This window comes from Strix uralensis, chromosome 10 (assembly GCF_047716275.1).
Source record: "Strix uralensis isolate ZFMK-TIS-50842 chromosome 10, bStrUra1, whole genome shotgun sequence".
NCBI lineage: Eukaryota > Metazoa > Chordata > Aves > Strigiformes > Strigidae > Strix > Strix uralensis.
Window position 1 is genome coordinate 3,693,811 of NC_133981.1, and position 15,967 is coordinate 3,709,777.

The window sequence follows — 15,967 nt, forward strand, 5'->3', positions numbered from 1 at the left end:
GTCCAAGCGGGGCTGGCCAGGCGTGAGAGGCTGCCCCAGGAGCTTGGAGGCTCTGCCGAGGCTTAGGGGGGGGCCTCTCCTTTTTGTACCCCAAAGCGGCGAGTGCTGCCGGTTCCCGCTGCCGCCCCTCTGAGCGAAAGTGCTTTGATTGCTGCTGAAAGGTGCTGGTGGAGCCGAGGCTGGGGGTGCCCGAGGGAGATGCTCAGCAGCTCTGAAACGCTGGTGACCAAGGGCTGCGGCAGAGCTGCTGGCATCTCCCCGGGCAGACACGGGCCACCCCCACGTGTTCAGCTGTGTGGCGGCTGAGGGGATCGCAGGGGGGGGTGGGAAGTCAGAGGAGCTTTCAGGGGAGCCAGGGGGTGCCTGGATGTGGGCTGGGCCACCTCACTTGTCCCTCAGATCCAGCTGAGGATCCCTCCCTCCCTCTTTTACCTTGCTTTTCAAGGCAGAGATCCTGTTACAGTCGCCTTTATCAGGCCACTTAGGATCTCCTCAGAGCAGATAAGGTTTGCTTGGCAAGATCCCTGCGATACAGACCTGCCGGCCAGTGCTAATGGCTCTTTTATCAGCTCATCTCCTGCCAGCTCTCCTAGCCGAGGAGCTGGTGGTGCCTGGCCACCACCCTGTGCTGCTGGAGCCTCACCGGACACAGCCTTACCCCTCCTCAGGGGTTTCCCAGCGCCTGCTGAGAGCACAAGAGGGCTCTGCCCACAGCATCCCTCACCCCACCGAGATGCGTGGGACCAGCCTGTGCTGTGTCGGGGTGTCCCTGGGGGATCAGGTTTTGGCACCCCCATGGCCAGCAGCCCGGGAAGCTGCTGATTTGCCCGTGACCTTGCTCGCCAGCGGGCGGCCAGAGCACAGCCTTGGCGTGGAGAGCACGCGGCTCCTTTTCCTTCCTTCGGCCTCGGCTAATAAAAGGCACCATCCCTGCGGGACAGCAGGGTCTCTGTCGAGCCCAGCCCCGGTGCACGGCCATGCTCCCTGCAGGGCGCCGGCGCTGCTGGCTCAGCACCCGGCCAGGCCGGTCCGAAGGATCCCGGGGAGCACTGACCAGCACGGGGTGAGTGGGGCCCTGGCTCAGGGCACGGGGAGGGGAGCAGGATCCATCCGGTGCGGGTGCTGGGAGAGCGCGGCGGGCTCCCGGTACCGCTGCTGGAGACGTGCCCTCGAGAGGCACAGACGGGCCCGTGCGGTGCAGGGCGAGTCCTGGCTGGGCTGCCTGTCTCAGTGGCCCCACTTGCCGCATGACCGGGCACGACAGCCCTGCGGGGATGCTGTGCCAGCTCCTGGCCAGCCTGGGCACGGGGCACCGCCATGCCACGCCTGGGCCACCGCCAGCTTGTACCTGGCCTCTGCCTCACCTTGGCTAACGCTCGGTGAGGGCAGGTCCCTCCCCTCCCCTGGCACGGCTGCCGGAGGAGGAGACAGGCGCCGGCCGCCCTCCTCCAGGAACAGCAACCGAGCCCAGCCTGAGCCCAGCGGGGCCAAGCTGGCCGACTCCACAGCCCACCTGGGCCACCGGCCACCTGCCCAGCACCCCAGGCCCCACAGGCACAGGTAGGAGCCGGCACACCGGCGGGGAGCGGTGGGGCACGGCCCAGCCCCGGGGCATGGCACAGCCATCGGCACATGGCACAGCCCCGGGGCGCAGGCTGGGTGCCGGTGAGGCGGCACACAAGGAAAAGGCCGCAGGGTCCCTTGGGGGAGACGGGCTGGGTCCCCCCGACACCTGCCGTGTGCTTCCCGGGGCTGGCGCCTGCTGGACTTTGCCCGGGGAGCCATGGCAGTGGGGAGGGCTGGGTCCCTTGGAAGGGACGTGCCCAGTTGGCAGCATCGTGGCTGTGCCGGTGGCAAACGCCCCGACGAGGCTCCATGGTGCCTCCGCCGTGGGGCATCCCCAGGTGGGGCCAAAAACCGGTGCCGTGGCCCCCACCACAGCTGCGCCGGCTGGTTCCCGGAGCACCAGGCGCCCATCCCGCCCCGCCGCCCCGCAAGTGGCAGCAGGCGCGTTCCTGCTGAGCCGTGCCGGGAGCCCGGGGAACGCGGCGCCGCTGGCTCGTCGGCCCACGAGGCCCCTTTTGTTCGCCGGCAGGGCCCGCCGTGCCACCCAGGGGCCGGGGCGTGCCCGGGCTGCCGACGCCTGGCCGGCCTGGCCTCCGCGGGCGGGCGGGCGGTGGGGGCCTCCAGGCAGAAGGAATCGGCAGTGACATTCCCGTAGCCTGGAGACCGCCGTCCCTTTCAGCGGGCTGCCCATTTGAATAAGAATCGTGCACGGGGAAAGGGGGGGGCCACTGGCCACCGCCATCCCATCGCCGCCCTCGCCCCGGCTCATTTCTGCACGCCCAGCCCGGGGGGCAGCGGGTCCTGCGCCGCCCTCGCCCTTGGCCTTGGCCCTGCCGGACACCACAGGACACCAGGTACCGGGGACTCACGGGGCTCGGGGACCCCCGCACCAGCACGCGGCCCTGCACCACCTCGCCGGCCACCTTGGCGTGGCTTCGAGCACGGCCAGTGCCGGGGCAGAGTCACGGCTCCCCCCGTCACCCTGAGCCCCCCTGCCCCGGGCTGGCTCCTGCGTGGGGACAGGAAAGATGTGTTTGGGCAGCGCCGGGGCCAGGCTTTGATCCAGCGCTTGCGAGGCTGGGAGCGGGCGGTACCGGGAGAGAAGGAAGCACAAAGGCAGCTCCAGCCTAAATTTAACAGCGGGACCCCAGCCAGCGGCAGGGACGCCCTCGCCCAGCCGGCTCCGACGCTCCTGGCTCCCCTCCCCGGCTGGCCCTGGCCCGGCACTGGGACCCCCCAGGGACACCAGTGACACTCGAAGGGATGGATCTGCCCCGAGCAGGGCAGGATGGGGCACAGCACAGCTCGTGTGGGGTCTGGGGTGCGGGGCATGGCCGTGCACCCGCGGTTGTGTGCCGCAGCCCCCTGGGGCCGTGCAGTGTGGGGGCACAGCCGTGGGGGTGGGCACTGGGTGTCACCCTGGAGGACTTTGGGACCCAACTTCCCTCACCGGACCCCCCGCTTCCCAGTGCTGTCCCCAGGGTGCACCGCTTTGCCAGAGCTGGGTGGGTGCACCCCAGGGGGCATGGCTGTGCCAGAGCTGGGAGAGGCCAGGCCCCAGCTGCCCTGTGCCCCATGTCGTACCCCACGCCCTGCCACAGGGCCGTCTCTGTGTCCCCCCAGGCAGAGCCCGCAGCTGCCCATGGAGCTCCTGGTGCTCACTCTCCTCCTGGGTAAGCGTTGGCCTCGGTGGGGCACCGCGCGACCCTGCGTACCCGTGGTGCTGGGGGCTGTGGTGGCCCCGGGGACCCCAGCCCGGGTGGAGGGTGCTGGGTGGCAGAGGTGGTGGTGATGGTGATATTCACCGGCTGGCAGCAGCAAGGGCCTGACCACCACAAATCTCAGCGGGGAATTTGGGCTGTGCTGAGCCCCAGCGGGATTAGCAAGCGCCTGACCTGGCTCCCAACTCTCCCCGGCACCGCTTGGTGCCCCGGGGCTGCCTGGCCCCCCCCCGCTCGCCCCCGCTGCGCTGCCCGCCCGGCCCCGGTCCCTGCCCCCCGGTCACGAGGCCCCGGCACTGCTGCCAGCACCTTTCTGGGTCACAGAGCTTCGTGCTGCATCAGTGGGTCAGGACACGGAGCTGGGACAGGATGGGACGGCTGGGGGTGGGGTGGGTGCCAGGCAGGCATCTGGGGTGCATGGCAGGGTGGGGGAGCCTGGGGGCCTGGCACAGCCCCCAGCCTGTGCCCTCACGCTCTCTGCAGCAGGGGTACCGGCAGCGAGGGGCTGGCAGGAGCCGGACTCGAGCCATGGCTGTGCCCGTGGCAGCTGCTACCCGGCCACCGGGAACCTGCTGGTGGGGCGAGCCCCCCGCCTGAGTGCCACCTCCACCTGCGGGCTGGACGGGCCGCAGGAGTACTGCATCGTCAGCCACCTCCAGGTGAGCCCACCCGGCCCCGGCACAGCTCCGGCACAGCCCTGGCACGGCCGGGCACCGGTGCAGCTCCCAGCCACCCATCCCTGATGGTCTCACTCCCCTGCACAGGACTCAGAGAAATGTTTCACCTGCGACTCGCGGGACCCATCCCTGCCCGAGAGCCACCGCATCGAGAACGTCATCTACCTGAGCGGCCCCCACGGCCAGCGGACCTGGTGGCAATCAGAGAATGGTGAGGCCAGGGTGGCAGCGGGGTTGTCCACATGTCCGTGTGCCTCAGGGCTGCGTGGCCATGGGACTGGGGGGCTCTTCCCTGGCCCCGGCCAGCACCTCTGTCCCCCCACCAGGCATGGAGCACGTCAGCATCCGCCTGGACCTGGAGGGCGAGTTCCACTTCACCCACCTCATCATGAAGTTTAAGGTGGGTCCTGGCACGTGGGTGCCTGGGATGGAGTGGGGTGGGACGGGACGGATCTGTGGGGGCTGTGGGACCGGCCCCCGTCCCAGCTGGGTGTCCTGCAGACCTTCCGCCCCGCTGCCATGCTGGTGGAGCGCTCGGCCGACTTTGGGCGCAGCTGGAAAGTCTACCGCTACTTCGCCTACAACTGCTCCAAGCTCTTCCCCGGTGTCCCCAGTCAGCCCTCGGGACTGGTGGACGAGGTGCTGTGTGACCAGCGCTACTCCGAGATCGAGCCCTCCAGCCATGGGGAGGTGTGTGGGGCTGGGGTGGTGTGGAGGGGTGCTGGGGGGCCAGGGGGGGCTGGGTTCATCCACCCCTTTCCTCCCTCCAGGTCATCTTCAAGGTGCTGGACCCCTCCATCCCTGTGGCGGATCCCTACAGCCCAGATATCCAGGGTGCGTGGCCAGGGGTGCTGGGGTCGTGGGGCTGGTGGGCAGTGGGGTGGGTGCTGACGGTGCCACCCCCCAGACCTGCTGCGTGTCACCAACCTGCGGGTGAACCTCACCAAGCTGCACACGCTGGGGGACAACCTGCTGGACACGCGGCGGGAGGTGCTGCACAAGTACTACTACGCCGTGGATGAGCTGGTGCTGCGTGGGAGCTGCTTCTGCCACGGCCACGCCGCCCACTGCGCCCCGGCACCTGGCGCCCCAACATCCTCCGTCCCCGGCATGGTGAGGGACAGGTGACCGCTGGCACAGCTCCGTGTGCCGTGGGACTCGGTGGCCATGCTGAGCTGGGTGCTCGCCCCCAGATCCACGGGCGCTGCGTCTGCGAGCACCACACGCAGGGGCTGAACTGCGAGCGCTGTGAGGATTTCTACCACGACCTGCCCTGGCGCCCGGCCGAGGGCTCCAGCACCAACGCCTGCCGCCGTGAGTGCCCTGTGCCAGCACCGGCGCCTGGCACAGAGATCCCGGTGTCGGGGCTGGCGGGCTGCGCCGTGGCAGGGATTTTGGGGCGCTGCACGCTGGGGTGTGTTTGGGTGGGGACTGGCATCCTGCAGACTGGCTGTGGGGGGTTTGGGGTGCAGCAGGCTGTAGTTTGGGGAGATCTGGGGTTGGGAGTCAGGGCTGGGGAGGTTTGGAACAGGGGGTGCTGCCTGCCGGGCGGGGAGTTGGGGTGCTGCATGCCGTGCTGTGGTGCCGTCCCCGCAGGCTGCGACTGCAACGAGCACTCGCGGCGGTGCCACTTCGACATGGCCGTCTTCCTGGCCACGGGGAACGCCAGCGGGGCCGTGTGTGATGGCTGCCAGCACAACACCATGGGCCGCCGCTGCCACCTCTGCAAGCCCTTCTACTATCGGCACCCCCGCTCCGACATCCGCGCCCCCACGGCCTGTGCCCGTGAGTGCCGCAGGACCCCGACCCCACGGCTTGCCCTGGCCCCGTGGCTCCCGGTGCCGGTAGCCATGGCTCTGCGTGGTCTCTGTCTCTCTCGGCAGCATGTGACTGTGACCCAGCGGGTTCGCTGGATGGAGGCGCCTGCGATGGACACACGGACGTGGCACTGGGCATGATCGCAGGGCAGTGCCGCTGCAAGGAGAACGTGGCTGGTCCCCGCTGTGACCGCTGCCGGCATGGAGCCTTTGGCCTCAGCCACGATGATCCGCAGGGCTGCCAGCGTGAGCTGGGACCCAGGGATGGGCACAGGAGGATGTGGGGTGAAGGGGTGGGGATGGAGGGATGGTGGATGAAGGGATGGAGATGGAGGGATGGGGATGGAGGGATGGGGATGGAGGGATGGGGATGGAAGGATGAGGATGGAGGGATGGGGATGGAGGGATGGGATGGGGGAATGAGGATGGAGGGATCATGGAGGGATGTGGGATGGAGCGATGAGGATGAAGGGATGTGGGATGGAGGGATGGAGATGGAGGGATGTGGGATGGAGGGATGGGAACAGAGAGATGGGGATGGAGGGGTGAGGGGTGGAAGGACATGGGATGGGGAGGGAGGGCCATGAAACCTGTGGGCTGCGGTGCCACGTTGCAGCACCTCACATGTGGGGGTGCGTGCATGTTGTGGGGGGCAGCGTGCAGGTGTGACCCGCGGGGCACGGTGACGGGCAGCTCCCCCTGCGACCCCATCAGCGGGGACTGCTACTGCAAACGCTTTGTGGCTGGGCTCTCCTGCAGCCAGTGCGTGGTGAGTGCTCCTGCCTGCCCCACAGCCTGCCCCACTCCGTGCTCCGTGGTCATGAATCTCCCCAGCCCCACGGCAGCCCCCAGGGCCAGGGTGGTCCCACACCTGCCCCATGTCCCCCCTCTCTCACTGCAGCCCGAGTTCTGGGGCCTGAGCTACGACGTGGGGGGCTGCCGGCCCTGCGCCTGTGACTTTGGGGGAGCCTACAACAACCGGTGGGGCCCAGCAGAGCACCCGGCGGGGCATGGGGACGGGGAGGGGTGGGAGTGGGGACAGGGCTGGAGGTGAAGATTTGACAGGAGGGAGGGATGGGGACAGGGCTGGGGAGATAGAGGGGGCTGGGAGGGAGGGACAGACGAAGAGATCCCCATCCGCAGAGATGGAGGGATGGGCACAGGGATGGAAGGAGGGATGGGTGAGGACTGAGCCAGACAGAAGGACAGACGGAGGGACAGGATAGTCACCCCCAGGTGCTCCATGGAGGACGGGGCTTGTCCCTGCCGTCCCCACCTCATGGGGCGGCAGTGTGACCAGGTACAGCCCGGCTTCTTCTGCGCCCCCCTCGACTACTACACCTACGAGGCTGAGCAGGCCACTGGCCACAGCCACGGCCACCCTCAGCTCCCGGTGAGTCTGCTGGGGGGGTCCCTGCACCCCCGGCCTGGGCTTGTGCGTGGCTGTCACCGTGCTCCATGCGTGGCTGTCACCCTGTCCTGCGTGTGGCTGTCACTGTGCTCTGCGCATGGCTGTCCCCGAGCACGGCTGTCCCTGTGCATGGCCACCCGTCCCCTGACCCCGTCCCTGCAGGGTGCCATCCGGGCAGAGGTGCCCCAGGACTGCCTGGAGTACGACACCGGGGAGCCGGGGGGGCGGAAGGGGCGTCCACAGCACCAGCGCAGCCCCCACCATGCCCCCCAGCCCCGCAGCCCCTCGCGCCGCAGCCGCCAGCAGCCCCCCAAGGTGAGCCCCGGGTGGGGGGTGGGATGGGGCATGGCGGGGGGTGCTGCGGGGTGGGGGTGACCGGGGTGCCCAGAGCCGGGGCCGAGCTGTGCCGGTGCCCTGCCCAGCCGGACGTGGAGGAGGTGGTGCGGGACGGCGCCGGGCGCATGGTGACGTGGACGGGCTCGGGGTTCGCCCGGGTGCGGGACGGGGCTGGCCTGACCTTCCGTGTGGAGAACGTGCCCTACCCCATGGACTACGAGCTGCTGCTGCGCTACGAGCCTGAGGTGAGCGCGGGCCATGGCCACGGTCACGGCCACGGCGTGTACGGCACGGCCCGGCCCTGACACCGCCTCGCCTGTCGCCGCAGTCGGCCGAGGACTGGGAGGCCGTGGTCGGCGTCAGCTCCCGGGCGCTGCCCACCAGCCCTCGCTGCGGAAACCTGCTGCCCTCCGAGCAGATGTACCGGGAGAGCCTGCCCCACGGCCAGAGGTGGGGACGGGACGGGATGGGGTGAGGGTGGGATGGAGGTGGGATGGGGATGGGATGAGGATGAAGGTGGGGATGGGGACAAGGATCGAGACAGGGCAGGGACAAGGGCAGCACTGCCAGACTGAGGGATGGGGAAGGGATGGAAACAGGGACAATCCTACCACAGACAGGCGAGGGATGGGGACGGGGACGGGGACAAGGAAGGTGGCTGGGTCCTGCTGCTGTCCCATGGCCGTTCCCATGGCTGCACTGTGCCCATGCCCTGACACCTGCCTCTGCACAGGTACGTGCTGCTGTCCCGGCCCTTCTGCTTCGAGCCCAGCACTCCCTATGAGGTGACCATGCGGCTTCAGCGGGCTGGGGTCACCCAGCGCCACCCCAGCGCCTTCATCCTCATTGATTCGGTGAGGGGGGGTCCCGCGGCGCCCCACGTCTGGGGCTCGGCAGGGGTGGGGTGGTGGGCAGGGACAGGGGACCATGGACTGGGTTGGGCAGTGACCCCCATCGGGCTGCACGGGGGGTGGGGATGGAGATGGGAATGGGATGGGGTGGAATGGGGATAGAGATGGGAATGGGGATGGGATGGGATGGGATGGGATGGGATGGGATGGGAATGGGGATGGGGATGGGGATGGGGATGGAGGTGGGATGGGATGGAATGGGGATGGGAATGGGGATGGGGATGGGGATGGGAGTGGAGATGGAATGGGATGGGGATGGGATGAGGATGGGGATAGGAAAGAGGATGAGGATGTTGATGGGGAAAGGAATATCAATGGTCCTGGGGACATTGATGGAGTTGGGTTTGGCCTTAGGGATGTCAACAGGGGTGGGGATAAGGAGGCCTGTGGGGATGGCAACTTGTGCATGAGTATGAACAGATCTGGGCTGGAGCTGCCGTGGGGCAGATAGATCTGGCCTGGGAGCAGGGCCAGGTCCCATGGCAGGGCATAGCTGTGCCCCCCAGCCCCATCTCCTCTCCCCTTCCCGCTGCCCGGTGCAGTTGGTGCTCCTGCCACGGGTGTCGGAGTTGCCGGGCTTCCATGGGGCGGAGGCAGCGGCACGCCGGGAGGAGCTGGAGCGGTACCGGTGCCTGGAGGCGTTTCGCATGGCTCCCCCACCCCAACTAGCCCAGGCCTGCGCCCGCCTGGTCTGCAGCGTCTCGGCCATGCTGCACGACGGGGCACTGCGTGAGTGGGGCCACCGCAGGCAGGACACCCTGCCGGGGTCGGGGGATGTGACCGGGGCAGCGGGCGAGGGTGGAACCCGTGCTCATGGCAGGGTCGGGCAGGACAGTGGTGGCAGAGTGCGGGCAGGGTGTGGGCAGGGTGTGGGCAGGGCAACCCTGGCCCACACCGGCCCTGCTGCCCACAGCCTGCCAGTGCGACCCGCAGGGCTCCCGCAGCAGCGAGTGCCAGGCGCAGGGAGGGCAGTGCGAGTGCAAACCCCACGTCCTCGGCCGGCGCTGTGACCGCTGCGCCCCAGGCAGCTACGGCTTCGGACCCCTGGGCTGCAGCCGTGAGTAGCGGGATCTGTGCCTGCCAGGCATCCCTGTCTGTCCTGCTGTCAGAGCCCTGTTCGCTGCCCATCTGCCTTTTCACCTGCCTGTCTGTCTGTCCATCTGTCCAGCCCTGCTATCCTGCAGCCCATGGGTCTGGTCTCAGTTCCCTCCCTGTCCATCTGTCTTTCCATCCATCCATCCACACACCCATCCATCCATCCATCCAACCATCCATCCATCTGAGCCCCTCACTGCCCTGCCTTTCACTCCCTCATCTGTCCCTCCGCCTGTCCGTCTGCCCACCTGTGCATCCACATGAGCCCTCCCATGCTGTAGCCCGTGGGTTGGACATGCCCTGGATGCTGGTCCCCCATCTGTCTGTCTGTCTGTCCCTGTGTCCCTGCACCCACGTGCCTGACCTGAGCCGTGCCATCCCGCAGCCTGCTCTTGCTCCCCGGAGGGCTCGGTGTCGCAGCTGTGCGACGTGGTGAGCGGGCAGTGCCGGTGCCAGCCCGGCGCCGTGGGCCGGCAGTGTGACCAGTGCCAGCCTGGCCACTGGGGTTTCCCTGCCTGCCGGCCCTGCCAGTGCAATGGGCACGCTGAGGACTGCGACCCCCGGACGGGCAGCTGCCTGCGCTGCCGCGACCACACCGCCGGCCGGCACTGCGAGAGGTGAGCCTGGTCAGAGGAGGGGTGGCATGGCATGGGGTGGGGTGGGGTGGGATGGGATAGATATGATGTGATGGGATATGATGGGATGGGATATGATGGGATGGGTGAGTTGGGATGGGATGGGACGGGACGGGATGGGACGGGACGGGACGGGATGTGATAGGATGGGATGGGATGGGATGGGGTGAGTTGGGATGGGATGGGATGGGATGGGGTGGGATGGGATGGGATGGGTGAGTTGGGATGGGATGGGATGGGATATGATGGGGTGAGATTGGATGGGATAGTGGGATGGGACGTGATAGGATGGATGAGATGGGATATGATGGCATGGATGAGATGGGATGGTGGGATGGGATATGACGGATGGGATGGACCCCTGGAGCACTCGCCCCTCGTCCTCACAGGTGCCAGGATGGTTACTACGGGGACCCAGTGCTGGGCTCGGGGCAGCAGTGCCGGCCCTGCCCCTGCCCTGGCTACCCCGGCACACGGCACTACCACGGGAGCGCCTGCCACGCTGACGATGAGACCCACCACATCGTCTGCCTCTGTGCGCCTGGATACACCGGTGAGGGGCAGAGCGGGTGCCGTGCAGTGGGGACCCCCAGCACCAGGTCTGTGGGACCCCAGCACCCACAGCCCCCCCACCTCCCCACAGGGCCCCGCTGTGACCGCTGCTCCCCTGGCTACTTCGGGGCCCCGGAGATGGAGGGGGGTGCGTGCCGGCCCTGCCAGTGCAACAATAACATCGATGCCAGCGACCCGGGGGCCTGTGACCCCCACACAGGGCACTGCCTGCGCTGCCTGTACCACACCGCCGGGCCCCGCTGTGCCCACTGCCAGCCCGGCTACTATGGCAATGCCCTGCAGCGCAGCTGCCGGCGTGAGTGGGGCAGGGAGGGGGCTGCACCAGGGCTGGGGCCGTGCGAGGGTTTGGGGATGTGTGGAGGGTTTAGGGTGATGCAAAGGCTCAGGGTGGGGGTGAGGCTTGGGGCTGTGTTGGGGTGCATTGGGGGGCATTGGGGTTGTGCGTGTTTTGGGTGTGTCTGGGGGTTTGGGGCTGGGTGGGGTCAGGGCCAGGTGAGGTTTGGGGCTGTTGGGGGGGGGTTTGGGGCTGTGCCCAAGGTCGGGGCTGGGCAGGGGACAGGGGTCAGGAGGGGGGTGTTGGGGCTGTGCATGGGTTTGGGGCCAGGTGGGGGATTTGGGGTGTTGGGGCCAGGTGCCAGGAGGGCATTGCCTGGGCAGGGGGTACGGGCTGAGCCCCACAGGGTCGCCCACCTGCCCGCAGGCTGCGGCTGTGACCCGCGGGGAACACTGGTCTCCCACTGCGCCACCGGTGCCTGCGCCTGTGACCGCGGCACGGGCGCCTGTGCCTGCCGGCCCAATGTGGTGGGCAAGACCTGCGACCGCTGTGCACCCCACTTCTGGAGCCTGGGGGGGCCGGGGGGCTGCGAGCCCTGTGGCTGCCACCCTACACGTGCCCTGCACCCCGCCTGCGATGCGGTGAGCCCCCTCGGCACCCCGGCACGTCTCCACTGCCAGCCTGGTGAGCTGCCCCGCTGAGCATGCCACTCTCGCTGCAGGTGACGGGGCAGTGCCAGTGCCGGCCTGGTTTTGGGGGCCGCGTCTGTTCCCAGTGCCAGGAGCATCACTGGGGAGACCCCGAGCGGGAATGCCGAGGTGGGAGCACATCCCAGGGACAGGGGGAGCAGAGGCTCTGGGGATGTGGGGTGTGGGGGGATCCTGGGTGTAGGGTGAGACTCCAAGGACATGGGGAGGGCCCTGGGGACATAGTGAGACCCTGGGTACATAACAGACCCTGGGGACACGGTGGGAAACTCTGAGCATGGGGGCCCTGGGGAGACAGTGGAATACTGGGGACACAGGGGAGTTAGGAGATCCCGGGGACATGGTGAGATCTTGGGGACATGGGGGACCCGTCAGACTTGGGGGACACTGGAGCTGCAGTGGGATGCTGGGGACATGGTGGGACCCAGGGGACATGGGGGACCTTGGAGACACAGTGGGATGCTGGGGGCATGGAAAACCCTGGGAACATGATGGGTGTCTGGGAACATGGAGGACTCAGGGGACCCTGAATGCATGGTGGGCTTGTGGGACATAGGACACCCTGGGGACATGGTGGCACTCTGGGGACATGGGGGCCCCTGGGGAGGCCGGGACATGCCACCGCCTGTCTCTGCAGCCTGTGAGTGCGAGCCGCTGGGCGCTGAGAGCCCGCAGTGTGAGCAGGCCACTGGGCAGTGCCAGTGCCGGCCGGGCTTCGGGGGGCTGAGGTGTGACCGCTGCCAGCGGGGCTACCAGGAGGCCTTCCCCCGCTGCTCACCCTGCCACCCCTGCTTCGGGCGCTGGGACCCGGCCCTGGGCAGCCTGCAGGACGGGCTGCGGCGCCTGGGGATGCAGGCGCGGGCGCTGCGGGAGGGGGGCTCCACGCCCCTGCTCAGCCCCCGCCGCCTGCGGGCACTGGAGGAGGCCCTGGGACACGTGGAGCGGCTGCTGGGTGAGGGGGGCAGCCCCGGTGGCCCCCTCCTTGACGGGCTGCCCAGGCAGCTGGATGGCACCAGGCAAGTGTGTGCGGTGGGCTGGGGCAGGGGGGATCCCTCTTTTTCTCACCCAAAAAGGCTTGAAACGCCTCTCCCCCCAAAAGGATGGAGCTGGATGATTTCTGGAAGCAGCTCCAAGAGCTGGAGCAACATCTAGACCAGCTGGCGCAGGCAGATGTGCGGCACCGCGACCAACTAGCTGGGCTGAGCCGTGAGCTGGGGGGTCTCAACCGAACCACCTCCCACCTCCAAATCCTCCTGAGCACCGTAGCAGCGGCTGGATTCAGTGGTAAGAGCATCGGGCGAGGACTGGGGGGTTTGGTGACAACCATCCCAGCTGAACCCTGATGCTGGCACCCGCAGAGTCTTACCGCAGCATCCTGGTGTCGGCGGAGGCCTCGCGGCAGGCGGAGGGGGTGGCCAACGGCACGGCGGGAGAGCTGAACAGGGCACAGGCGACACGGCGGGCGGCTGAGCGGGCACTGCGGCAGCAGGGCGATGCTTTCCGCCGTGGCACGGCCGCAACACGGAAATCCTTGAGGGAGGCGCAGAAACGGGTGATGGGACTCAGCATTGCCGGGATCAATGAGAAGGTGAGAGTGGGACTGGCGGACGGCAAATAGGCGCGTGGAGGGGGAGATCCTCGTGCCAGGGTGGCATGGGGGGCTCCCGCCATGCAGTGTTGAGCTGCCATCTCCATCACTGGCATCACCGCAGATTTGTGGGGCGCCCGGGGACTGGAGCTGCGAGCAAGCGCCTTGCGGAGGAGCCTTGTGCCGGGACAGCACGGGGACACGGCGCTGTGGTGGCACGGGGTGTGCGGGGGCACTGCCTGTCTCGGCTCGAGCCCTGAACAGTGCCCGTAACGCCTCGCAGCAGCTGGAGGTGGCATTGGGGCAGCTGGGTGTTGTGGCACAGAAGGTAGGGGTGGTGGCTCCAGGGCACATTTTGGGGTCCCTTTGTGCCCCCTTTGCATGGTCTGCTTGGGCCCTTTCCATGCCCCCAAGCATGTCCCTCTTACGCCCCTTCACGCACGCCTCTTGGGCCACTTGTGTGTCCCCTTGGGCCACTGCTGCACTCCTTGGCACACCCCCTTTATGTCCCCTTGCACACCCCTTCCATGCCTCCTTGTACCCTGTTGCACACCCCCTCATGTCCCCTTGCATGCCCCCCACGCCCCTTTGCACACCCCATTACACCCCCTTGCATGCCCCCATCTTGTCCCCCTGCATATTCCCTCGTACCCCCTCCCCTCCCCGGGGCCACCCCTTGCCCCCCCTCCGGCTCAGCCCCACACCCCCCCAGACGCAGGAGGTGCAGGAACTGGCACGGGGGGCACGGAACCGGGCAGAGGAAGCGCTGGGACGTTCGCAGGCTGCCCGTAGCCGCGCCGAGAAGGCGACAGCCCAGCTGCGGGACTTCATCCGCCGAATCAAGGCCTTCCTGGCAGGTAGCGCCTGCACCGGTTGGGCACACGGGCATGGCGGGGCTCAGCACACCCACCCTGGGCCCACCCCACTCCTGTGTCCCCACAGAGGAGGGAGCTGACCCAGGCAGCATCGAGCTGGTGGCCCGGCAGGTGCTGAATATCTCCCTGCCCAGTAGCCCTGACCGGATCCAGGAGCTGCTGCGGGAGATGCGGGAAAGCATCGGCCAGCTGGAGGGGGTGGACGCGGTGCTCAACAGCACGGCACAGGGCTTGGCCGCAGCACGGGGGCTGCTGGCGCAGGGGCAGGACGCCAGGCAAGTGGTGGGGGATATGCTGGGGTGGGTGGAAGGTGGGGGGGTCCGTCTCCCAGCGCTGGCAGGGGCTGGAGCTGCCCGTGCCATCGCAGGGAACGAGCGGAGGGCGTGAGGGATGAGCTCGTGGGGACACAGCGGGCGCTGGAGGTGGCGCGGGCACAGGCGACGGCGGCAGGGAGAGCCCTGCGGAGTGCCAAGGACGCCATCCGAGTGGCTGAGAGCAGAGCCAAGGAGGTGAGGGGCACCGGGGCTGCTGGCGTGGTGGGGCTGGGGGAACGGCTGGGGAGGGGGGCTGGTGCTTTGGGTGTGCTGGGGGGCAATGGGGTTGGTGCTGTGGGGGCACTGGGAGTAATGGGGTCAGTGGTGTGGAGAGCAAAGCTGATGCCGCGGGCACATCAAGGGTAGTGAGGGTGGTTCCAGGGGGACGTGGATGGTGTGGGGCGGGTGCCATGGGTTTGCCAAGGCAGTGGGGCCGGCACCGTGGGTGCGGCAGTCGCCATGCCCGCTGGCAGCCGGTGCCCGTGCCTGCCCAGGCGGAGCGCAGGCTGCAGGCGCTGGAGGGGAAGGAGTCACGGGCACAGCGGCGGCTGCGGGAGCTGGCACAGCGCGTCACCGCCCTGAAGGAGCAGGGCCAGGATGCCCGACGCATGGCCCAGCAAGCCAAGGACGGGGCGCAGCGTGCCACCGCCACCTCCGGGACACTCAGTCAGGTGGACCCCAGTCCTGTCCAGCCACATCGTGGCACCAAGGGGGTAACAGGGTGCAGGGGGGAGCTCAGCCTCATCGTGCCCTTGTGCCACCAGGACCTGGCGCAGGTGACGCAGCGCTACGTGGTGCTGAAGGGCCGGGTGAGCGGGCTGGCCGGGGTGTCCGGCGGGGCCCTGCAGCGTGTGACACGGCTGACGGCGGAGGCCCGGGACCTCCTGGACAAGGCCAGCAGCAGCAAGAAGAAGCTGGAAGGTGAGGGGGGAGCGTGTGGTGGTGGGCGATCCCCACCATCCCAACCCCGCTCGGTGCCCACCTCTTGGTGCATGTGTCCCCTTGTCCCCCTGGGCATGTCCTGCCTGGTGCCCCAAGGGTGAGGCGGGCTGGTGACATGGTGGGGGGCTGCACCCTGACCGTGCCCCCCCTCGTCCCGCAGAGCTGGAGCAGCACTTCGGGGCCAACGAGCGAGCGATGGCGGCGAAGGCGACGCGACTGCAGGCGTTGGAGCAGCGGGTCTGGGGGCTGCTGGAGGAGATCCGGGAGAGGGCCAACGCTTACGCCACCTGCTAGGGACCAGTGGCGGGGCCGGGGGGGCTGGGGTCCGGTCCTGCCCCGCAGTCCCCCCCCGCCCCACGGTCCCCGCAGCCCGGGGGGTCCCATCCCCTGGGCTTGTAACGCGGCCGCGTCTGTAAATAAAGTCCTGAAGAGCGGCTGCTTGTGTCCGGTGCCTGCCTGTCTCCTGCCTGCCCGCCGGCCGCGCCCGCGCTCCCCGCTCCGGCCGGGATCCGCCCCGCGCTTTCC

At 68.6% G+C, this 15,967-nt stretch overlaps 1 protein-coding gene and 1 pseudogene across 3 annotated transcripts; both read left to right on the forward strand.

Annotated features, from left to right (window-relative positions):
* The first annotated feature begins 1,247 nt into the window (after positions 1-1,247).
* LOC141947655 (uncharacterized) lies at positions 1,248-2,210 on the forward strand (annotated as a pseudogene).
* Positions 1,332-15,878, forward strand: LOC141947653 (laminin subunit beta-2-like). 3 transcript variants are annotated; one of them, XM_074878947.1, is made up of 35 exons: positions 1,332-1,560; positions 3,190-3,239; positions 3,771-3,946; positions 4,052-4,175; positions 4,291-4,364; positions 4,466-4,654; positions 4,735-4,798; positions 4,872-5,077; positions 5,158-5,278; positions 5,561-5,749; positions 5,848-6,027; positions 6,438-6,550; positions 6,683-6,762; positions 7,018-7,174; positions 7,355-7,507; positions 7,615-7,773; positions 7,857-7,978; positions 8,262-8,382; positions 8,982-9,168; positions 9,353-9,496; positions 9,920-10,151; positions 10,559-10,722; positions 10,813-11,037; positions 11,443-11,657; positions 11,738-11,834; positions 12,361-12,739; positions 12,823-13,007; positions 13,082-13,311; positions 13,436-13,639; positions 14,024-14,168; positions 14,254-14,461; positions 14,554-14,695; positions 14,995-15,171; positions 15,265-15,421; positions 15,603-15,878. In XM_074878947.1, the coding sequence occupies exons 2-35, from the start codon at positions 3,209-3,211 to the stop codon at positions 15,734-15,736; spliced, it is 5,484 nt and encodes a 1,827-aa protein (XP_074735048.1). In that variant the 5' UTR covers positions 1,332-1,560; positions 3,190-3,208; the 3' UTR covers positions 15,737-15,878. The 3 variants fall into 3 exon arrangements, with proteins under 3 accessions (XP_074735048.1, XP_074735049.1, XP_074735047.1); XM_074878948.1 differs by having other exon boundaries at positions 3,194-3,239; XM_074878946.1 differs by lacking the exon at positions 1,332-1,560 and adding an exon at positions 2,304-2,420.
* Positions 15,879-15,967: the final 89 nt, after the last annotated feature.